Source organism: Lepisma saccharinum, chromosome 18 (genome assembly GCF_977018435.1).
Source record: "Lepisma saccharinum chromosome 18, izLepSacc3.1, whole genome shotgun sequence".
NCBI lineage: Eukaryota > Metazoa > Arthropoda > Insecta > Zygentoma > Lepismatidae > Lepisma > Lepisma saccharinum.
The window spans coordinates 36,096,213-36,122,165 of NC_139246.1; the positions used below are offsets into that span (position 1 = coordinate 36,096,213).

The window sequence follows — 25,953 nt, forward strand, 5'->3', positions numbered from 1 at the left end:
TGTAACATTGACAAGATCCATTGTATAAGGGATTCCTTTTTGTTGAAAATTGTTAACCATTGTTATAACTGTATCTTTAATCAAACTAAAAATAAATGTCTGATGAAGGAAGTGTGTGTTCTCCTGAAACGTCACAACAAATTGTGTTTTATGCTTGTAAAAACAGTAGACTACAAGAGAAATAAATGTTCAATAACAGTACTACCAATTTTTCCAATTCAAATAAGAAAAGAACAAACAAAAAATAAATATTTAATCTACGTGTATACATTCCTTAACAGTTTTACTCAGGGCTTATGTAGTACTGGTAACTTTCTTCCTTCAATGGGGAAAACATTCTACATTTGGAATATACATATAAACTGGTTTCTTTATTTTCACAATATTTTGACAAAATATATTAAATACTTTCTTGTGCATTGGAAATTGAGATTAAAAAGTTCACAAGCCTTTAAAAATGTGAAAGTCGGAAGGTGAAAAGTAATTTTTAAAAAGTTTTTAATAGTTTGAGTGTCAGTCACTTCCTTGCACTCCATGGCACCTGATCCATGTTCATGAAAATACAATAAATGTGTTATTTAAATTATAAAGACTGTGATCGCAAGCTAAGTGCAAGCAGCTTATATAATTTAAAAACAAAATTAAATTAACATACTAGTAATACAATGGTCAACAAAACTAATCAATTAACTCCATGTAGGATAATAAACCTGGTAACTATATAACTCTTAACAAATATAATAAATTCAGATTATATTTGAATTATTCTTATTCTTATTAAGTAACAGATACAAAATTGTTTTAAAACATTATAATCCCAGTAAGCTAAGAATTTCTTACCTCAAGGCAATCATTTACATCCTTCTTTTCAATTAATTTATTTTGCAACGGATAAAAATTAAACACACACATCCATTTCGATCGTAAACATTAACATACCTCTGCATTGTAAGACGGAACACTTTCACATTAACATGATTAACATGAGGGAAAATATAAATTTGTTAATGTCCAGAAACCTCATTTTCTTAAAATAACTGCAAGAAGTATGCTGTAGATCCATCACGCCAGGATGGATCATCGACGACTTTCGCTCTGCACAAAGGACAGGTCTGTTCCCGATCGAACCAGGTGGCAACGCAATCTTCACAGAATATATGCTTGCACTCTAGCATGATAGGTGCTTGGTACTCGTCGTGACAAATTGGACACTGGATGCCAGCCAAATCAAGCTGATCCTTACTAGGATCACTGCCGTAATTCTGCAAAGAAATAAATCAAACAAATTTTCTTCAAATACACTGTAACAGCATCTGACAAACACAGGATATTTATTACACTATTGACTTCAATTTCTATAATTTATATGGTCTCCAGGATTTTAATATAAAGGGTGGACCAAAATTTAGTGTAAAATTTAACATGTAAATAACGTTTACTTGTTAGTTTTCATTGCAGGTGTTTCAATAAATTTCATATAATTTCGTAATCTAATAATGTTACTAATTCTCATGTAAATGATCTGAAAATTTTACAGTACATGTAGAAACATCTCAAAAGTCTATGTGTATTGTGGTATGTTTTTGTCTTTAGAGGTATAGACATGCCGTTCACTGGAAAATAAAGTCTTTCTTGTGTTAGAGTATGCTCGAATACAGTCGAACAAGACTGTGCAGTAGGGGGGAGTGAAAACAAAATTATTTTTATTTTTATAAGCTAGACTATGGAAAATGTGCCATTTGTCCATAGTAAGAATCCTGCAAAATCATATTATTTTCTGTCAACTCCTTGATCGCCCTTCACCTTATTGAAATAATTGGCATTTTAACCCTTTTTATGACTTTGTAGACTGATTCAGTCTGATTTCAGCATGGCTTATTAAGTAGCGAATCTAAGCGAGCTACTTATTAAAAAGGTTTTGTCCACACATTTTCCCTTGGGACATCATGTTATCCTCAGGATATCCCCAGAACATCCTGGGGATAAGCTTTAGCTTATTAAATATTATTATTATATATTATTTAATAAATAATAAATATTCTATTCCTTCCATTTTCAGAGAGATGGCAGTTACGAGAGACAAAGTATCGTGCGTGATATTTGGAGCTCCACGAAACCTACCGACCAATACTCTGCCGACCTACACCGATCTCATGAAGAAATAGATTCAACCCATCATTTTTGGACATATCTCACAAACTGTGCTATGAAGTCGAAGAGATCTGGGAAAGGGCCTCACTTCCAACAGTAACTCACGCACAAGCGATTGAAAAACTCAGATCGTTCCACGACAAATACAACACAATCCTAAAGGTCTACAAAGGGATAAAGGATCAACCCAACTACCAACGGAGACTATCGGACTTTCACGACAGAGGTAACAGTCTGTTTGATCTCAGAAAATGCAAGTGCTACGACATTGTTTCCAACTGCAAATGCGCGAAGAATTCAAAGTTCCGGCAAAGGAACGCACGGATTCTCTGGAGATATCGGAAAGCGGCTAGTGACATGTAGCAAACAGCCTGTCTCCTCATTTGCACCAGTGCAGCTGTCCAATGTTGACCCGAAGGAGTTGAGCACAGATCAGCGCTATCTACTGGAAACGTGCAATAGCATCAGCAAAGGTGAATGTAGCGTCAATCTATCAATATGAAACCCTGGTTGCCTGAATTACTCACGATGGATAACGACAGTGAATCGAATCCTCCGATTATATGTAAGCGACGTGGAACCGTCAGAGAATCTGAAAATGCTGGTAACGTTCATCGTTCGCGTATATGCTCAAACGTGGTTCCCCGTAAAAGCCCACTGGTCATGCAAAGATGGAGCTAGGCACCTTCACCAGATGCTCGTCAAGTCACGATACCTCAGCCCTAAGCTCAAGAAGATCGTTGAACCCGTCATTCGTTGCAATGCATACTTCGCTCACCCAGAGAATCTGCTCCTGGCCATGATGACGGACCATCAACCACACATACGTGAGCTGGGCCTGCGACGAGTGATGAAGGCCAGAGCTGCAGCAGACTCCACTGGACAAATACGGAGGTTTAAGGTTCCCGCAAAACTCAACTTCGATGCCGTGGAATACTTCGACATGATCGACTGGGCAGTCTGCCCCATCTTGGACCCTCCCGTAATAAAGGCAATGACAGACACAGAGCTCCGGGATCTCATCACGATGAAGGTGACTCCAACTGTCATCTTCTCAAAATTCCCCAACCACACACAGGCTGTGGAAAGACACATGAAGCTGGTGTGAAGCTGGTGACCGAGACGGTGAAAGCTGTTTGTGGACAGAAATCGTGAGATGGCTTCATCCGTGCACGCATTGCTTCTCGACAGCTAATGCCGACGTTTGAGTCGAAACGTGACTACTCTCACTTTACTTTGTAACTATTTGTGGCATTTGATTGCATTAACTGAGTTTTAAGGTGACTAAACTGACTAATAGTCACTATTGACTGACTATATCGTTATATCGTTGTAATGTCGCTTAGTATTGTAAAATAAAAGGTTGCGAAGGGCGATCAAAATATTGTTCAAAAGTCTTGAAATTTTTACAGTGTTCTATTGGCACCTTTTGTATATCTAGTTAATTGAAAAAAAAAAAAAAAAAAGGCCCGTTTTCACTCCACCCTACTGTGCAGCATGCATTTGTGAGAGAATATGCCAAAAAGTTCAAAGAGGATTTGCTGTCTGTGCAGGGAAAAAGGAACTGGAAATGCGGGCACCAGAATCACACAAGATAGTCAAGTGAGTTCGGGACACATTTGTGCGAAGCCCCAGGAGATCCATAAGAAGAGCAAGTAGAGAAAACCAGATTCCTCCCGACGACAGTTTGGTGTGTCATAAGGAAATGCTTGCGAATGACACCCTATACTACAGGGCCTTATAGGCTGCAGCTCGTTCAGGCCTAAAAGACAGATGACAAGCGAATGCACAAGCTATTCTCTGTTTTTCACCAGACCTGACCCCTTTTCTCTGGGGTTATGTGAGAGGCCTCGTCTATGCCCCCTCTTCCTACAAGCCTAGAGGAACTCAAACAGAGAATCACTGCCGCCCTGAAGACTGTTACTGTATGCATGCTGCAGTGTGCTTGGCAGGAGCCAGACTAGACTTGATGTGTGCCATGTCACAGGGGGGTGCTCATATTGAACACTCGTGAACAATCATTTGAGACAGCCAGCCATGTACCTTTGAATTTCTTATTCAAATTTTTATGCATAAATCTTGAGTTGAGGATTACACCTGTGTAGTTTCCTTTATCTTGACTATGTAGTTACCGAGATATTTATATCTGTAATGATATCAATTTTTGTTAAATACACTGTATTATAACAGTCAGGGAAATTTGTTATGGTGAATTTCATGAACGAATAACGAGTAACGAGTGAAAATAGTGGAATTTTATTTTCAAAATTGCAGGTCCGTTATTTTGATGCACCACCACTTTAATGTAAGAATTGGACCCTCGGTGACTATGATTCGGAAACTAATGTACGTGACCAAACCATTAAGATTTGAGCAACATAGGAGAATGTCTGTGCACAACTAATCTTAAACATTAATTAATCTTATGAACATTGCAATTAAAAGAGTTAGACTTTGTGAGGAAGCAAATGGAAGTTCTATTTACATTCTATACCTAGTCAACCAAATCTTAAGAATTCAATGCATGTAATGTAATTGAAATTCGTTCATTAATTTTGGCCCACCCTGTACCACTGCACTGGAAATCACTCACCATTATGGTTCCCATTCATTTGATCGAAACAAATATCATGACTTTTCCAGGTATTGAATTAATGTCCTTACTATTCTGTAATTCTTTTTATCTTTACAAGTTACAGTATTTTTTTGAGTCAAAATATGTAAGCAATGGCAACATTTGCAATATTGGTCATATTTTTCAAATTCTCTTTCTTGATTATAATATGATTTGATTTACAGCCCTACGACTGGTTACACCTGTACTTTAATAAAGTTACTTTAATAAAGTAAAAGCAACACCAGACAAATGAATGTATGAATATTTTTTGGGGAAATCAGTCACCTTTCAATTACTGCTAAATACGACAAAAAAATGCACATTTGACTAAACATATTTATGGATGGATATGAAATATTTACAAATACCAAATAAGTACTGATATAAAGTTGTAAATATTCCTTGAAGAGGATGAAAGGTTTCTTAACCTCCATAATTAATGATAACCAGGTTTTGCCCTTGAAAAAAGAAACCTTGGCATATGAATAATTATTTGTAGTCTGTAGAAAGTGCACTTGAGCCAACATGGACTCCCATTGTGGAATTTTGAGATAAGGAAATAAAACCAAAATGCACAATACCATCGTCATGGAGTAAAATGTAATTATGAAACCTCAAGAAGCAATAAAAATGAATGAAAGAACTGAAGAATTTCCAATAAGCCAAACGTGGCCAAGAATGCAAAATACAAACAGTATTAACATTTAGTTACCCGCCGTTCCATACGTGGAACAAAAAAAGTATGTCCCTGTCAGCCGTGGTAGCATATATGGAACAAACAGCTTTAGATACAATTATCGAGGGTTTGCCACACTTATATTTGTATATTGAGGTTGAAACACTGACAGTTCAGTTCGGGAACATGTGTTTACGAAAATTCCAAATCCCCCCCCCCCCTCCTTTCTCGGAATATGTCACGTGTTTGGGCTCACACTTGACAGACACAATGAATGCTTGGTATTTACGATGTTGTTTTCCTCCAAGCTTCCAACGCTGTGATTTAGTACTGATAAGGCACACATTCTTCTTTGTGTTTAGACCTGGTGATCCAGCCGAAAGTAGTAGCAAAGGGGGGGGGGGTCAAGGAGAGGCTGGATTGGAAGAGGTTTAGCAGTGTCAGCTTTCTGTCGCCTCTAAGAAATGCAATGAAGCCTGACGACAGCCCGAGGCCAGAAGCCAGAATCATGAGTCTATCCAGAAGTATAGACAAAACAAAGGATTGCAAAGGCTCCCTCCCCTCATCTGTTTCGGAAAGGCCTCGCCATAGACATTCAGAGCAGTGGCTGTGAAAGACCGTGTTCTGTGCTTAGTGTTTGTGCCCCCTGAGATGTGTTGAACTTGTGTTGGGTAATTTTTTTGTGATATGTGCTTCTGATTTTTTTCGTTCGCACTTGCATCTTGTGTAGCTACTGTGAATCCATTTGTTCTCTGTTGACTCGGCTCTTTGTGCAAATATGTCCGGAAGGAAACGATTATGCGTTAGGGAGATCGATGAGCTTTTATATGATACGGACAATGAATGTGAGAGCATGGGATCAGATGTTGATCAAGACTTTGATGATGATGATGATGTTGATGTGGGGGGATATCTGATTCTTCTTCGGATGAAAATGACTCTCCTCTCCCAACAGCATCATCATCAACGTCATCAAGTTCGTCAACCTGGGGCCCGCGCACCTCTCATGTTCAGGGTCCAATTCGCTGTTATTCAAATTGTATTGCACCCACGAACATGAATCAAGTTTCATTCTGTAGCGAAAGGTACATTCTTTGAAAAAAAAAAAAAGTTCCGTTTTTTCCCCAAAGTAGCTGGAGAAGAGGGGGCAAACACTAAACTTTATGTTTTTTTCATTGAAATTCGGGGGATGCAGCCTCCGCCCGTAACCCCCCCACGGTTGGGGCATCCAAATTTTACATGGTTGCATGCACCGATGTATTACCTACAAAACAAAAGTTATCCGAAGTAGATTGGTCCCATAGTGCCAGAGTTATTACAATTTTTCTCCATCATGTATACAAATTCAAATTTCCCGCTCAAAGCCTCGGCGACACTGGGCTTACTTTCGTCAGACCGCACGGCATACTAAGGGTTAAGGGAACCTGTGGTGGAATGGAACCCTGGGGCGAAACGAAATACCCCTCTTAATTTCTCCATAAGTTGGTGGAAGCTAGCAAGAGTTTCTGGAACTTATCAACTATCCATAGTGAGGTGTTCGTAGGTAGTCCATGACATGTTGAGCGACCAGTGTCCTGTCTGGTGGGATTTTTGTTTTGTTTTGTAACCTTTTGCACATCTAGACTCTGAAGGTAAGACAAATTACTTCATGTTAGACATGTCTTCCCTGATGTGCGTCAAAGATGTAGATTTACTGTTGCATAATTCCCCGACATTTCCTGCCATAACCCCATGTAGCTTAACAGTGTAAGATGGGTCAGAATGGACCGGGGTGGAATGCATTAGGGTTCCATTCTGCCCCATGTTGGTATGTTATTGATTTCTTGCCTTCAAGCCCCTCTGACATCCTGGTTAGGCCCAATACACCAGAACAAATTGCAGCTCCTTCAACAACAACATACCAAAAAAATAGCAGAAAAAAGCAAATGCTTAGGAAGCAACAGCTGCTCCATCGACTTAAATTTCATTTTCTTGTGCATCCAGGAAATGTTCTTGCAATTCCTAAAGTAGTGGCACAGGAAAATCTGAAGACAACAAGGGAAAGAGTACAAGTAATGAGTAATTCCATATAAGAATAATCTGGAGATTTCAGTTGCCCATTCGTAGAGGCACATATTTTTGGTAAATAAAAAAGCAAAATTTCGGTACAAAAACTGAGTCAATTTCAGGTTCAAAAGCGGTAAATAAAATAAAATATCGGTGTTATAGCGGTGAAAAATTGGATGAAAAGTGGTATATAAAAAGACATTTTGGTTTTAAAATTGTGAATATAATCCTAAATTTGATTTAAATGCTACACTTATTCCACTGAATTAACATTTCACTTCTAATACCACATTTTTGTAGTTATCAGAGTATAAAGTTTATTTCTGTGTAAAGGAGTCCATTTTTGCTTCTCCAATATTAACAGCAGAATTAATCAATTTTCCGAGAATTGCATAACTCTCAGGATAATTCAGACCTCAGAAGGTGTCGCGTCAGTGAATAAACCCTAAATTTCGTGTTTAAGAGTTAATTTCGCTTTTTGCAGTTCATTTCGCATTATTTCGTGACAAAACATGGTCACAAAATGCATCTCACACCTTTCAAAAACATGAAAAATTAACACTACAATGTGTTTTTTCACATTTTGTTTTTTCGTTAAAAACGAAATATGCATGCCCCTACCAATTCGCAAGCAAAAGGAGGACACAAACTATTAAGACAAAGAGAAGACCCATTCCTACGAAAAATAGTACTATGGGTTCCACAACTAAATTCAGACCAGTCATCAAATGATGAGGAAAAAGTGAGACAGAATGCTTGTACTGCGATGACTTTTACTCAAAACTCCAATGAAGGATGGGCATCCTGCACAAGCTGTCATAAGTGGGCCCACAATTCATGCACTAGAATTGATGATGATGACGAAACAATCTTAGTTTGTGTAATTTGTGCATCATAAAATCTTATTTTGGGTGTGAGAAGGTTACAGAATTATCATACATTATATCTAGATAAATGTTCAGTGGCAGGGCAGAATGAGTTGATTTACATTTGTTCATTTTTTTCAGTTTTTCCTTTGTGTGATTCCTTCAACGTAAGTTCTATTTTTATGTCTGTCAAATGTTCAAATGTACCCAAATTTGTACCCTTTTGTGTAATATGGACTTCTATTTACAGCCTTTTCAATATTAAGTGTTCCGTTCTGTCCCAGGTTCCCCTATCAGGTTATAATTAATGCTTAGCATCATCTTGAGGACCCCAGGGTAAAATATATAACTTTTCACCAACTTCTTCGCTCTGTGATTTACATTGAACATAGGCACTGGAACATTTCTTACCACATTCTGAAGAAGCTTGAAGAAGGCAGTCTTCCATGCAGACACTCTTCTCATCAGATCCGAGCCTTTGGCAACCATATAGGAAGCAGAGAGGAAGACGCCCATAATCTTCCCAGGTCCCTGATATGCTTCAAGGAGATAGTACAGCCAAGGCTGGATGGGCGCTAGACTCCTATACAGCTGGGAGGATGTCTCTATGAACAAATACCACTTTCCCTGAAAAGCAATTGACACGAGCTATTTAATCTCCATATACAGGGTGTTTCAAAATTATTTGAACGATAAAAGCATGTTTCCTGAACAATAAAACACAATCACCAATCGAATATCCAGTGAAATACATTCAAACACATCCTTGAGTTTCTCTTGGAATGGTCCCAGTAGTTTTATATTCCAGGTGCCAGGCTGACCAGTTATAAAATGGCTGCCAGTGGTGAGGAGAAAGCATTTTGCGAGTGGGTCGGTCATGAGTGTGCAACATCAGTTTCGTACATGATTTCATCAAGATCCACCAGCAAAGAACCATATTGCATTAGCGCTACGGTGCAAACCATTGTCGAAAACATGCTGAAACGTGCCTGGATGGAATTACATTACCGAATTGACATGTACAGAGTGCAGGGTAACAAAGGGTGACCACATTGAGCATTTGTGAGTTAACCTCGCGATAACGATTGGAACTTGAACTTGGACAGTTATATTACATGTATGTGAAGTTGTATCTTATTTTGACAATTTATGAACAAAATATAACTGGTTGAGATCATTCACATAATTTTGAAATGCAGTGTACAAATAACTAAAACAAAGATTAACAGCTTTGAGCTTCTTCTTGCTAATATCACAATACTATAACACCGCTTGAGGAGGAATAAATAGTGTTAACTGAATATTTCTCGTTGGGCTAACCATGCCAAATGAAGATCAGATGAAACTGATGAACAGGCAGTCACAAAAAATCCATGCACACAGAAATTGAACCCAGAACCTTCAGTGGTATACTTGTGAATTGATCATTCAAGTTCTTGCCCCTAAGGCAGTAATAAGGTTACAGTCAAATTTTGTATCCACAGATATATATCTGCACTCTTAGGGAAGGACTATGACATTTTTGCAGATTAATAAAAAATTAATTAACAAAAGCATTCATGCTTTTTGCATGTACATATTGTTTTCATTGTAGATTTTTTAAAAATACAGTTTTTTACAAGCAAGTAAACACTTTTATATTATTATAACTGTAACAATGATGAAAGGACCATGTGGTGTTCTGAAATGTTACATAAAAAAATACTTGTCTGTAAAAACTGTAAATTAGAAAAAAAATCAACATCCATTGTTGAAGTATTGTTTAAATTATCCAAAAGGCACAAAGAAACATGAAGCTTCGAACCTTCACAAGAAGCAATTAAGGCATAAATTGTAATCCAATGTAAAAAAAAATCATGTTACAAAAATTATTCAATGTAAACAAATCATTTTGAAAAAAAATATATTTAAGGTAAAAAAATTATATTGTTACAAAAATTACTAAACGAAACATGGAAAAAATGTAAAACTATGTTACAGACATGCTTCTGTTTTTGCATTCTCTCTCTTCAAAATAATTCATCATATTTTTAATGAATGAACAGGCAGATCTTCACGAGTTGAATAACTGAGAATATAATAACAAGAGTAAGGAAGCTTTCAAAAAGAAGCAACATGTGCCACATGTTGTTTGGGAACATGCCAATCAACAGCAACATTTCACACCATAGCTGCATGACAAGATGCATGAAAACCTCAAGTGATCCGTGCAACTTGTTGCTTCAGTGTGACATTTCCCTTACATTTACCCAAAGCATACAAATAGAAAATGCAAGACGTACATTTTTGATGAACTGTTTCTTCATTATTAATAAAGAATGACACATGGAATTTAACCTGTTACTGTTCCCATCAAATAAACACATTGTATGCTGTAATGTTTGAAACAGTTGATAACATCTAAGAGGAAAAAAAAATAAAAAAATAACAAGACTACCTGTTGAAAAATAACTTATTCATTTCAAAAAATTATCCTTTAAAAATTCTAATTCTATACTTAATAAAAAGTAATACACACGAAAAAGAGAAAAATGAAAAAACTCACTCTTTTTTGAAAAGACATAACTCTTCCGGGTAATGTTGTTACAAAAACCTTAAGCATAATGGTGATAAGCTTTAGTATAAAATCTGTTATTCCAACGATCCACAGAAGGTTCCAAACAGTTAATGGTTGTGTATATGGAGGAATGAACACTAAACTGTAAAAAAAATATAAAAACATCACAACAGATGAATCAATCGACTACATTTTATTTGTCTTACAACTATAAAATTTTTCACCTTAGCTCTACATACTGAGGCGTCATATTCTTGTAGCAATGTACTGATATTGGAAGCAGACATAACTGAAACATGCATAAAGGAACACCCATGCCAGGGCCTGAACGTGGGACAATGAATGGTGAGATCAGTTATTTCCTCATTTGTGACATACCTCCCAGGAACAAAATCTATTAAATCCTGGTGACTTGGCACATGTTACTTTTGATATCAAGTTTCTGCTGCAAACACCTTGCAACATTATAGGAGATATGCACACATGAAAAAATCACACTGGGTCAAGTCAGGTGGCCAAGGAAAAACGGGGAAGTAAATGTCAAACGTGCTAACTAACTCTCTAGCCTTCTTAAACCCGAAGGTTCATGGCTGCAGCAATACAGGCCTTCCATCAGTCCCTATCTTGAGCAAGATCTATATACTCTTGTCCATCCCTACCGATTTCATTTAGGTCTATCTCAACGTTGTCCCTCCATCTTCATCTTGGCCTTCCTACAGGTCTCTTACCATCAGGTTTTTCAACAAGAATCCTGTAAACTCCTCTTTCCTCTCCCATTCGTGCCACATGGCCTGCCCACCTAAGTCTTCTTGATTTAATCATTCTAATAATATCTGGACATGAATACAAATTATGTACTTCTAAATTATGTAACCTTCTCCACTCACCTGACTCCTCATCCCTTTTACGTCCAAATATTTTCTAAGGATCTTATTTTCAAATACTCTCAATTTATGTTCCTCTTTCAATGTAAGGGACTAAGTTTCACACCCATATAATACTACAGGCAAAATTAATGTTTTGTATATTTTAACTTTTAGTTTCTTAGATATTAAACGAGAAGACAAAAGTTTATGAAGAGAGAAATAACATGCATTTCCTGAATTAAGCCTACTTTTTATTTCCTCTTTAATATAATTTTCATTTGTTAATATTACTCCTAAGTATTTGATTTGGAAACTGGTTCAAACGAGTTGTTATCAATAACAAGATTTTGATTATTACCTAACACTTGGTTTCGGCCTGTAAGCATATATTTAGTTTTCTCTTTGTTAACTTCCAAACCTATCTCTTTAGCAGTTTTGAAAAATATTTTAGCATTATTCTTAATTGTATTTACATCATTCCCTAACAAGTCTATATCATATGCATATGCTAACAACTGAGTCATACCATTTAATTTTAGTCCTTCGTTAGTTTCTTTTACCTTTCTAACAGCATATTCTAAGGGAAAATTAAAGAGCAATGGAGATAATGCATTTACTTGTTTTAACCCATCATGAATTGTAAATTTGTCAGACACATTAATACCCACACGAATTTTACTTTTTGTTTCACTGGTGCATACTTTTATCATACTAACAAGCTTCTTAGGTATTCCAAACTCGACTAATATATTTGGTCTAGGAATTAATTCGTGCACCTGGACAAGAGATGGTGTAACGAGCGTATCGTCCCACAGTTCCGTGTATCCACACATGCGTTGAAAACTCCTGTCAGCGCACATCGTTCGTAGTATAGGGCAGTTGATTGACGTGTCAACAACAGCATTTTGTAGTCAACTGAACATGGCGCAGTTCGTGCCAGATAAAGTGTTTTTGCCGGGTGTTCTGCTTCATTACTTTAACATGCAGAAAAGTGCTACCGAAAGTCATCGTATTTTGGTGGAAGTGTATGGTGACCATGCGCTTGCTGAGCGAACGTGTCAGAAGTGGTGATTTCGGCCTGGAAGACCAAGAGCGACCTGGACAGCCAAAAAAATTTGAAGACGAAGAATTGAGAGCATTGCTTGATCAGGATTCGTGTCAAATGCAGAAAGAACTTGCAGAAGCATTAGGCGTTGATCAAACAACAGTTTCCAAATGCCTCAAAGCCATGGGAATGATTCAAAAGATGTCACATTGGGTTCCACATGAATTGAAAGACAGACGTTGAAGGACGAAAAACCATTTGCGAATTGCTGCTTCAAAGACAGAAAAGAAAGGGGTTTTTGCATTGCATTGTTACTGGCGATGAGAAGTGGATCCATTACGAGAACCCGAAACGAAAAAAGGCCTGGGTGAAGCCAGGTGAACCAGGTCCATCACAATCGAAACGAGATATTAACTGTGCAAAGGTTATGCTGTGCATATGGTGGGATACGAAAGGTGTGGTGTACTATGAGCTGCTGAAACCGGGTGAAACTATTAATGGAGAACGTTATCGATGACAATTAATGCGTTTGAAGCAAGCTCTGGCCAGGAAACGACCAGAATGGGAGAACAGACATGATAAACTTATTTTTCAACATGATAACGCTCGCCCACATGTCGCAAAACCGGTCAAAACCTATTTAGAAAATGTCGGATGGGAAGTTTTACCCCACCTGCCGTATTCACCAGACGTTGCTCCTTCGGACTACTACTTGTTCGATTGCATGAATAACGATTTGATTGGACAGCGGTTCACTTCTTCAGAAGATATCGAAAAATGGGTCTCTGACTGGATCGCTTCAAAGGATGAGGACTTCTTTCGCCACGGAATCCGTAACTTGCCTGACAGATGGGCGAAAGTGGTGGTTCGCGATGGACAATATTTTTCTTAAGGTATTTATGTATTTTGTGTTTGAACTACAGCTTCAATGTGTGCATAACAACCGCACGAATTAATTCCTAGACCAAATATTATACAATTTATCTCTTTTGACCGAATGAATCATATGCTTTTTTTAAATCAATGAATAGCTGTGGACATTTTGATTATATTCCCACTTTTTTTCAAGTCTCTGTCTGATGTGAAAAATTTGATCTGTAGTTCATCTGTTACGTTTAAATCCACATTGATAATCACCTATAATTACATTAGCATATGGGGTTAGTCTTGTTAAAAGAATGTTAGATAATATTTTATATGCTGTTGAAAGTAGAGAAATTCCACAGTAATTATTGCAGTTCATTTCATCACCTTTTTTAAACACAGGAACAATTATTGATTTTTTCCACTGTTGAGGGATTTCTTCTTTATTCCATATTAAACAAATTAATTTCCACTGTTGAGGGATTTCTTCTTTATTCCATATTAAACAAATTAATTTATGAATTTGACATATTAACAAATTCCCACCATATTTAATTAACTCAGCTGGTATTAAATCAACACCAGGTGCTTTGTTATTCTTTAGCCTTTTAATAACATCTTTAACTTCAGTCAAGTTAGGTTCTGGAACTAAAGGTTCTGCTGTGTGTACTTCATTTACTTCTGATTTATCTCCTACATGAACATTTAAAAGGTCATTAAAGTAGTTCTTCCATCTATTTAGAATATTGCTTGGGTCAGCTAGAAAATCACCATCTTTATCTTTTATGAAGTTTACTTTAGGTTGCCACCCCTTTCTAAATTCATTTACACCTTTACATAAATTTCTGATATTTTTTTTTTTTTGCTGTTTGTTTCAATTTCTTTAGTTTTGCTTTTCAAGTAATCTCTTTTTTTTTACTTCTAAACGTGCGGTTAACTTCTCGCTTTATTCTATTATAATTGCTTAGATTTGTATCATCAGAGTTATTTAACCACCTAAGTCTAGCCTGACTTCTTATTTCTATTAGATTATGACATTCATTATCAAACCATGGCTTACTTTTTCTTGGTTTATGGTATCCTATACTTTCTTTAGCTGCTGATTCTATTGCATTATGTATGTGCTCCCAATTCTTATTTACGTCTGTTTCATTTATATTTTCATCATAATTTAAATCCTGCAAAACATCAAATCTATTTGAACATCAATTATACTAATATTCCTTCTCTTATCAATGAAAATATGATCTATCTGATTATGAGTTTTACCATCTGGAGTATGAGTTTTACCATCTGGAGTATGAGTTTTACCATCTGGAGTACGAGTTTTACCATCTGGAGAAGACCAGGTATATTTATGGATATCTTTATGTTTAAAAGTGGTACTTTTCACAATTAAATTCTTTGAGGTTGCAAAAGTAATCAAACTTATACCATTATCATTACTTCATTCACGAAGACTTTCTTTACCAATTGTAGGCTTAAATGTCTCTTCTTTGCCAATCTGTGCATTATAGTCAGAGCTCATGGAGCCAGAATTTTCATATCATACTGAGAAAATTTATCAAAGACCTGTTCTAACTCTGCATAAAAATCATCTTTAGTATTATAATCTTTATCTTCCGTTGGTGCATGTATGTTTATTAAAATAATTTTACACCACCTACCCTGTAAAACTGCATATGATATCCTATCATTAATAAATTCTAGTGTTTTAAGAGCAGAGATAATTATATTATTTATGAAAAAGCCTATTCCAAAATTATGATTTTCAGTACCACCATAGAAAAAAGTATAATTTTTAGTTTTACAATTCCCTTCTCCTGGCCACCTAACTTCCTGGACAGCTACTACATCTAATTTATACTTAACTATCTCATTAACTGTACACTGAAATGCCCCAGGCCGGTAAAGGTTCAGAACATTCCAGGTGCCTAATTTAATATCCTTATTCCTAATGTAGATCTTATCCTTAGTCCAGGGACCTCCCAAAGTAGTCCCCACCCGGAGATCTGAATGGGGGACTATTTTACCTTGGGAACATCCATGGCCTCTTATTGCTGTTTCTTGACTTGTTTTTTTTACAATGCAGAGTTGTCAGCTCTACGCCTTCCCCAATATGAATGGAGGACCGCACCTGTCGTTGGTCAGCAGATCCCTCGGATCTAGCTGGGAGGATCACATTGTACTCCACCAACCATATCCCACTTCTGCCGATTGTGGGACGCTCATGGAGCCATGACAGGACAGCTCTGTAAATCCCAACAGGGCAAAATGTTGACTATTTCACTCTGTTGGTTGACTAACTGCAGTGAACAAGTCACTGGGCGATGAGGTCGTCACATCCCTACGCCTCAAAAGCTCACACACAGAGCATTTGTAAGTTAGTCATACAAACTTTGTAAGTTAGTCAAACTACACTTAGGAAATCCATAATGAACAACAGACAATAATCTATAAACATGCACTGAATTCAATTACGGTTCCCACATGAACTCTAAATGCATTTGCCCTGAGTTTTGTAGTATTCTCAGTGCGTAATTTGAATATCCTGGAAAACTATGCAATATGCATAATTTTCACTATACAAAAACATTCACATGAAAAATTCATATCCACTTCAAGTATAACCACCATAATATCAACTGACTTCTCTAGGTTTTGAATATTTTCATGAATCTTATGAAATTTTAAAATTAAAAGTAAATTTTTATTAGAATTAGAGACTTTCAGTTAAAAAAAAATGCAGTAAGGAATGCTTTACCTGAGGTATAGTTTGTCGTTATCGAAGACATAATAAATGAATAAAATGCCTGCCAGTAGATTGCAAAGGACCAGCAGCAACGATGCAAAATTTCTTTTGCTGTGTTTGGAGATTTCCCTCTTCACTACGGAGTTCGCATGACTGAATGTCACAAAGAGTCCAGTGAATATCAAGATACCTGCAAAAATACCACGATTATGTCACAAAAATAATAATTTCTTTCCCTCCTTAAAAATCATTAGCATGCAATCATACACATAACCGTAGGAATATTTTAAAAATATCTATGGTGGAATGACAGAATTTGTGACTGTACAACAATTAACAATTTCAGCTTGAGAAAATAATATTTCTTAGCAGGGTGAAACTTTCGTGGCTCATAACTGGCTGAGAAATATAATTAATGTATTGCCCACGTCTATGTTGTGAAAAAATATTGTATTTGTCAACAAAGAACGGCATAGCCACTGTAGAAGTAGTGCCATGTAATTACTGATATTGCCAATGTTCACTGTGGAAGTTACTAGGTTCTAACCTACACTTGATTCATTAATTGGATTAATTTTACTTCATTTTCTGCCACTTTTGGCTAATTCCGAAGATAAGGATGAGTAATGATAGGATGAAATTGATGAAGGAACACTTACAAATAATGCCCATGTCTAGGTGGAATTCTAACCTGCTGTGCTAACCACTCTGCCACGGACGTCGGCATAAAAGAAACTTGTACTGTTTTACACAAACAATATGCAGTACTGTAACGATGAACAAAGTTGACCTCCATTTAATAGAGATTGGATTATTGTTTTGCAAAAACAGGGCTGCAGGTTGTTATTAACTTATTATTGTATGTCGTTATCATAATTAATTCCTCCCAATGCAACAGTAGACTGAATGATAAATTTACAAGTAAAGTGAATTAACAGAGACAATAACCTATTCACTCAAGGGGTAAAGGCTTCGATCCTATTTTTAGGCATATTGCACAGTGATTAGGATCCAAATTTAAACTGTAGGTCCAATTCCGATCAGCCTATCATGAGCAGAAAGTGGACTTCAATCAAACTTTAAAAAATATTCTCCAGAATATTAAACGTGGTAAGAAGGTAATTAGGAGGTACACATAAAAATTAATATTACAGAGACGGGATGTTCTCGTCAGTTTGGAATGCAGTCTGACAGTCGGTTCTGAATTGACAGGTATTGAAATTTGTATACAGTGGCGTAGCAACATATTGCGAGACCCTGGGCAAGATTAGAATGCGAGGAGGCCCCCTTTGGTGAAATCTAAATGTGAATTGATAGAGAATCTTCAAGGAAACGTCAGCAAATTATCATATTTAAATAGTAATAATAAATTACAGACGAAAATGACATTTAACTATATGCGATAGAGAAATTTACAATTGGCAGAGTTATATTCTTGCAACACACTGCTGAATTTTTCTTCAACAAAGTAGTAGTACTAGTATGCTTTTAAAGATGTTCTTTGACATAATTGAAATATCCTTAAATATGCTAAATTTTAAGAAGAAAAAAATCAAAAATCAGAAATGCAAACTACGAATCTTTAAATATAACCTGCATAATTTTTAATGAGTTTTTTTTTTGTTTGCTCATTTCAAAATTTGCCGGATATAAATATCACAAACCGTGATATAAGAAGAATATATCGAAGGATGTACATAAAAAGTTGGTACTTGGCAGAGTGGGGGAGGGGGGAGGTGAGCGGGTGCTAAACCACAACCCTGCCTAGGGTACCAAAATATCTAGCTACTAACTCTTCGACACAATTGGTTTCAATATCAACAAATCTTAAAACAATAGTCACTTGGTCTGTGTAATCTTTGTAATTCGAGATCAGTTTCCGATTTGAATTGAATGAGTTAACACCGAAGAAGAGAGAGCACAACTACGTACCTGGAGGACGGATCTGAACATGGTCTGAGCCTATTTACACAACGTTTTGCTAGCCCCTTTTCTTTACCCTGTATGTGGATCCTGATAAAGAAATTAACAAATAAGGGAAGATGGTAAAGTATTAAAAAATATTAGGCATAATATATCCAAGAATGTGGCAGTTGGGAGGACTGATCACTGTCGTGATGAAATTGTTCAAATCTTGGTGTACTTACTATGATTTGGCTTGTTCATGAATTACAATCTTTCAACATTACCCACAAGTACCTTCTTCAGTAACACTTCAATAGATAGTGTCAAAATGTTCCAGCTGAAGTTGTGATGCATTGCAAACTTTGTGCAAGCTACTGCTAATATCAAAGAATCACCAAGATAACAGATTCCAGAGGTTTCTAAGGTCAAAATGTTTTCTGTTGAGCATCTGAGAGCCTGTAGCATTATTTTTGAATATATGTGTATTAGAATTGCTTTTCTACATATCTGTATATAAAATGTGACTATTAGGATGAACGATGACAAAAATGGACGAGCATAACCAGGGCAGGCTATAGGTTAGTGTGGGGGCACACAATATACGTAGGGCCTATAAACAAATCTTTTAGAGGTCTAAGAACATCAGAGATTTCTGGTTTTTAGTGTCTGAAGTACAGGTGTCCTGTATAATCACAATACAAACATTATTACAATTAATAAATAATTAATTCATATATTTTTTATTTTTATCCATGAGCAATAAGGAAAGCATGTTGAATCTTTGCGATTAGTCAAAAGTGGCAAAACAAAACAAATCAATTAATTAGAAGGTTAATTTTTTTTAAGTCCACTTTATGCACAGATGGGGTGATGACACTGTTTTCTTACATCTGGAAAAACGGCCCATTTGTTACAATCATGCAGTCATAACTTTTTCATGACTAAAAATAGAATGAAAAAAACCTTCACCACTGCATTTCTCATGAAATTTTAACCTGATTTGATTCGTGGGAAACCTGGGGTGGGTAATTAAAGGTCGGATTTTTTCCATTTTTTTTTCTAGCATAAAGCAGCTCTAGGGCCCACCCAGCCTCAAATCAAATGGTGCCCGGGGGGGGGGGGGAATGAAGGTGGCAGCGGCATGGTGCTGATCACATCACCTCCAAGATGGACAACATCGAAAATATGTGGGGCCTACATGGCCTTTATGGCACGGTGCTATATGCAGAGGGAACCTTAACTTTACCTTTACCTGTATATATTGTATTCGTTTCTGCAACGCTGAGTAACTACGCTTATATTTCACATACGCATGCATGAACCTTCTATTTTGTCAATGGCTGATGGCCCCTTAAAGGCACGGCCGCACTGCAGGGTTTTGCGGCTTGCAGATCCGGCACTGTTTTTTTCTTTACTCATGTAATTTCTTGTATTGTTTCTATTGTTTTTCATATTATAGAATGTGATAAGTAGTTGATTATTTCTTCTTTGTAATCTATCAGAACCAATTTGTCATGGTCCGAAGGACATAATACAAGTATAACACATCAACTTCCTATTACTCTGTAATAAGGTACCGGGGACCATGGGTACCTTAATCAAAACACTCAACCAACATCTCTGAACAATGTGTGAAAGTTTGTCAGTAGAGTTCAATTCCACCCTGTGTGTGAAAATAATTTGATCCATAGAGAAAACGCATGCTAACACTATTAAGACTTGTTTCCATGATTAATAAAAATATCAAAATGCCAACCAATGCAGAATTTATTGTTAAAAACACACTCTAAACGCGATGTTTAATTCTTATAGCAACCAGTCACCTTGAACCGTGACATTTTTAGTGTCTATTTTAAACCATTAACTTCGGCGAAGCTATATATAGGCTCTCTAAAATGGGCCTTTTTTGCAGAGCATCTATATATAGACACACACGCATGCATACCGGGGGACAAGCAAGATATTTTTCCATGGGGTATATACAGAAATATGGAAACACCTGGTATATAACAGGTAGCCATTTCAAACACGATTTGCATCTGAATAGTAGGTGGCGCTGTGGTCACTGGCACTTCCTGCGAGGTATACACCCTGGCCAATCTGACAGATGGGCCAGTTACAGTTCAGCGACCGGTCCGTGCAGGTTATCGTGAATCATGTCTGAGCTGACAGAGTTTCATAGAGGGTAATTGTGTGTGCGCTCATGGTGGGAGCTTCCGTGACGAAAGTAGCGGAAACGTTTGGTGTGTCAAGAGGCACAGTCTCGAAGATCATGACTGCCTATGAGACTTCCGGAAAAATCGCATCAGCGAAGCACCAGCGTGGACGCAAGTGTGTGTTGCGTGACAGAGACAGACGCACATTAGGTAGGATTGTGAGCAAGCAGAAGATCACAACGGCTCCAAAAGTCACTGTCCAAAAGTCCAAACCCTGTTAGCATCAAAACAGTCAGAAGAGAACCCCACAAACAGGGTATTCATCGCAGATCTGCAATTCCCAAACCACTCGTGACTGTTGACCATGCTGCTAGATGGAGACAGTGGTGCAACGCCCATAAAAACTGGACAATGGAGCAGTGGAACACTGTAATCTGGTCGGATGAGTTATCCTTTACAATGTCTCCAACTGCTGGCCGAGTGTACGTGTGGGAGAATGCCAGCACAAGCATACAATACAGACTATCTGTTACCGAGAGTGAAGCATGGCTGTGGATCAGTGATGACTTGGGCAACCATCTCCTGGTATTCTGCCGGACCCATCATCACCCTGCATGGACATGTCACTGCCAGGGACTACGTAACTGGTTGAGTGACCAGCTGCATCCCATGGTGCAAACGTTGTTCCCAGATGGTGATGCCGTGTTTCAAGATGTCTCTGTTCATATAGCTCACATCGTCCAGGACTGGTTTGATGAGCACGAAGATGAAGTGTCACATCTGCCATGGCCTCCACAATCGCCAGACCTCTATTACTGAGCCCATGTGGTCGGTTTTGGAGACCAAGGTGTGAGCCCGCTACCCACCACCATTGTCTCTACAACAACTTGCAGCTGCTTTGGAGGAAGAATGGTACAACATCCCTTTGACAACCATATGCGACCTGCATTTGTCCATTCCACGTCGACTGCAGGCCGTTCTGCATGCCTAAGGTGGTCCTACTCGATATAAATAAAGGTAATGTGCATTTCTGCAGGTGTTTCCATATTTTTGTCCATCCACTGTACGTATATAATAGTTCCCTATAATAGTGTTACCATCTCAAAAAACACCACTTGAATTTGAAATTATTGCATTAATGTAAATTACTATGACTGATATCAAATTATACATGGGAAATATATACTTTTAGGTCGACATTCAATTTCTAAGGGGGAGGTATGACCATCCTTGTCTCCCTTCCAGATGTCCATGTCCCTACATTATTGTACTTCGCTTAGAAATGTAGTGTAGAGTAATGTTATCGACGTTCTTAAAAGATATTATACTCTTAAAGAAAATCAAGTATTTTCAAGCTGATAAAAGTTTAAAGCAAATACGGGGGAAGGGGGTGCAGTGGTGCAACCACAGGGGGGCAATGGGTGTTAACCTTCCTCAACCTTGGATGCAAATCAATTCTAGAGGGGTAAACATTGAGGTAAAAGGAAGCAAAATTAATAGAATCTAAGAGTAGCAGGACAAAAGGATACCCAAGATGGATTTAGTTTTTACGTCTTTCTTGCATTATTTCTTCAAGATGGCCAAGAGCAACTGCAGGGGGGCACAAAGGGGCAATTTTCCCTTCGATATCAAATATTATATGAATAAAAATAAATTTTGTAAACTTTTCTTCCTCTCTCTGTTCGCAGTATCTCCTTTTCTTACAGTCTTGTCAAGTTCAGAGCCGTAGCTAGAGGGCGGTGGGAGTTTGCCCTGCGTGACGAACGAACTAAATTAAAGAAAATTGTCTAAGAGAATGCCATGGTGCCCCATGAATTCTTTTTTTGTGCCATATTAACTCAATATTATTTTAAGTTTGCAAAAAATTTCTTGCTCCCTTCGCTCCCAATTTTATTGTTTTCAGTAATGCATTGTAAATTACCAGAGAGAAAAGTTAAAACTACTAAATACTTCACACTCTTGCTGCTAAACAGTTTTGTCTTAAATGCATGAACACAATTGTTTGGAGGAAAATGAGCGCGGCACATTTCTGAGGAAATTTATTTATGTTGCTGTGTACACACACACACATATTATATATATCCATCAATGCAATGAAACTAAAAGAGAGAGATAAAATGAGGCTTTTCTTTGATGACTGAACTTTCATCAGGGCTTTTGCCCAACCACACCCCCTAATCAGAGGGATCTGCGCACACCTATGTATAGACGGTATTTCAAAATTAACGGTTCTTGTATTGCAGCAAGTCAATTTTATGGACACCAATTTTTTGTGCATTTAGTAGTCTATGTAGGCTACTGGCAATCAAACAATCCATTGTTGATGCTTTGTCAGTTCCTGAAAAATATTTTTTTGCACTATGGACTTAGAGCCTGGTTGATCTCGTTAGAAGGGTATCCGACTGCCATTCAGGAGACCCAGGTTCGATCCTTGAGGTGGGTGTTCTAAGGTCGTAATTTTTCCAGCCTTGTCCATGCACAAAGTGGCTCTGGGCCTCACCCAGCCTTAAATAAATGGATACCTGGGGGGCGACCCTGGAGGGTAAAGGCAGCTGGAGCATGGTGCTGATAACATCACCTCCAATTTTGCTGAGATCGAGAATATGTGGATGGGCCCTACCCCAAAATACCCTAAATGTGCCTTCATGGTATGCTGCAGGGAGAACCTTACCTAGTATGGAATGTTTATTTGAGGCAGACTCTATATATAGATTGTTTACCTTAGCTTCATTTTGCAGAAAGATTTTTTTATAGTTACTTCTTTGCATTATTTACTATGAAGTGATTTGTGGTTGCATGTGCTGTATATATATATAGAGATGATTTCTTTTTGAAGACACTTCCCTTCAAGGTCGCCGCAGGAAGGGAGGTAGAAAAAAATCTGCCTTGGTCAGCATTTTTAACGTTCTAGAAAATGCATGTGTATGTATTATGATGATTTCAGATTTACACAATCAAAATCTGGGCCAATGAATACACAACTGGAACCATGACCTTACTTCTACAAGGTAACCAAAAAAGTTCTTGCCGTTTTTGACGTCCCATTGATCATGCGCTCACAGAGAGGAAACGAAATGACGCATGTGCCTGCCAAGCGATCGGGAGTTAGTCTGACCATCAACTGTCAGTAATACAGGCACGTTGCGCACACAGAGCAGTCATAGCCAGTGTCGAAGAGAAATGGAGGTATTGAAGCAGCTTGTTCGCGTGTGTTTGTTGTATGACTTTAAAGTGGGCTTGTCAGCTGCCGCATCAAGTCGTCGCATTTGCCAGACATTTGGGGAGAATGCCGTGAATGAACGCACTGCCAGGCATTGCTTTCAGAAATTCCGTTCGGGAGATGTGAGCCTTTCTGATGAACCTCGCTGTGGATGACCACATGTGTTCGATGACGAGGCCCTGAAAGCAGCCATCAAGGAGGACAGTGGTCTAACGTGTGATGAACTTGCAGAAAGGTCCAATGTTTCCGCTGAAACAGTCAGACTGCACCTGCATGGTATAGGGAAGTCATACAAGTTAAGCAAGTGGGTACCCCACACATTGTCAGCAGCCAACAAGGAACGAGTGACAGCCTGTTTGTCCTTGCTCACTCGGCACCTGAACACACCCATATTTGATAGCTTGCTCATTGGTGACGAAAAGTGGGTCCTCTATGACACTCCCAAGCACACCAGACATTGGCTGTCGCCACGTGACCCTGTTCCTCACACCTCAAGACCACCTCTGCACCCACAAAAGGTTATGCTCTCTGTATGGTGGAATTGTCGGCAAGTGGTGCATTACGAGCTCCTTCCACCTGGTCAGACCATCACTGCTGACCACTATGACCAAATGATGCACCGTGCATTGCGGCAGAAGGAACCTGCATTGGTGAATCGCAAGGGTGTGCTGTTCTTGCATGACAATGCCAAGCCACATATGGCAAAGAGGACCCGGGAGACCCTTCAGCAACTTGGCTGGGAGACACTGTGCCATCCACCATATTCACCGGACCTTGCACCAACAGATTACCACCAGTTTCATTCCCTCGACAACCACCTCCATGGGAGATCCTTCGCAAATGAGGGAGACCTGCGGAACGCACTCACGGACTTCTTTGCATCCAAGCCCGCCGAGTTCTATCACCAGCTGCAGGAATGTTGGCAAAAAGTGTTGGATGCTGATGGAGATTACTTCGAAACCTAAAGGTACTTCCACTGTATTGCTCGTTATTTATCATTGCTCTAGAATGGCCAGAACTTTTTTGGTGACATTGTACATTCCACCTGATTGATTTCTAATCAAATGTAAAATTTAGGACTAACACATGAACATAAGTGTGAGTAACGAATACCTATTTCCTCTACTCATTAAATAATTATTAACGGTTGTAAATACTGACAGAGGATAGCCTACCTGTTCTGTGGTCATAGATCCCTTTAGCTAAAAGTATTAAAAAGTACGGAACATATCGCTGAACATGAGCAAGAAACGCTCTGGTTTCAGGATTCTGCTGCAGAATATCTGCTGCTGTTGTAGCAGTTCTCTGTGTGTTGTTATTATTTACATTGAAATTATTATTGTTGTTATTAACATTCGGCACATTCTCTCTCCTACTTTCAGACGGTCTACGCACATGCTGACTAACATGGGAAGACCTGTCACCACTGTCAACTTGCACATGTTCTTGACTCTCAACATCTACATCATCCATTGTAATCACAAAACTGTCATTGGGAGACCCTTGAGCAGCAGATGCATTAGGGCCGTGAGCCGAATAGTGACTTCTCGACATCATGTTGTAAACAGGCAAGTGTGTGTGTGCACGCTGAAGGATGGACGACAAGGATAAATTTTCTGCTCGTGCTTGCTGGACGAGAGGTCTCAGTTCCTGCATCACTGTCTGGATGTTTTCACTTAAACGATGGGAGCCAACTGAAGAGGTCTGCATGTTCCCTAAGCGAACAAGATGAGGCTGAATCTGCCGTAGGTTGAAGTGGAATCCTACGTTTCTTTGGCCTTCGGCATCTTCTGCACCAGCACCACTAGCTTCTTGAGACATGGCTGCTTAAAGGTGTAATCTGCACGGAAGAAATATGTACATGTTAAAACATCATATTTATTGAGTTGGTGTTTTAAGTCCACTTTGTGCACAGTAAGGCTAATCGGGACTGGACCTACAGTTTAAAGTGGGATCTGAACCACTATGTGACTCCACCGGGTATCGAACCCAGCACCCCTTGATTACAAGGGGACAACGCTACCACTGTGCCAACGAGGAGGCCCCTTAACATCAAATTTAATAAAAATAGAGAGTGAAAATGTATTTTCAAAATGAGGCAATGAATCGGGACAGTTTGCAACACTGGATACAGCTAGTTGTTGCATCAGAAACAACACGTCACTACCGCTACTTTCCAGCCCCTTCCTTACCATTAGTTATGATGGTGACGTGAAACGGCTGCAGCATGCA

At 38.3% G+C, this 25,953-nt stretch overlaps 1 protein-coding gene across 1 annotated transcript in view; it reads right to left on the reverse strand.

Moving 5' to 3' along the window:
• Window positions 1-236: 236 nt before the first annotated feature.
• Window positions 237-25,953, reverse strand: part of LOC146002526 (RING finger and transmembrane domain-containing protein 2-like) — a 32,929-nt gene continuing 7,212 nt past the window's right edge. Inside the window, exons 2-6 of the mRNA XM_083140436.1 lie at window positions 24,897-25,561; window positions 16,453-16,630; window positions 10,902-11,055; window positions 8,768-8,983; window positions 237-1,262 (exon numbers count right to left, since the gene is read on the reverse strand). Of these exons, the coding sequence (XP_082996562.1) occupies window positions 1,029-1,262; window positions 8,768-8,983; window positions 10,902-11,055; window positions 16,453-16,630; window positions 24,897-25,542 (1,428 nt within the window). The 5' untranslated portion in view covers window positions 25,543-25,561 and the 3' untranslated portion in view covers window positions 237-1,028. The remainder of the gene's footprint in view (window positions 1,263-8,767; window positions 8,984-10,901; window positions 11,056-16,452; window positions 16,631-24,896; window positions 25,562-25,953) is intronic.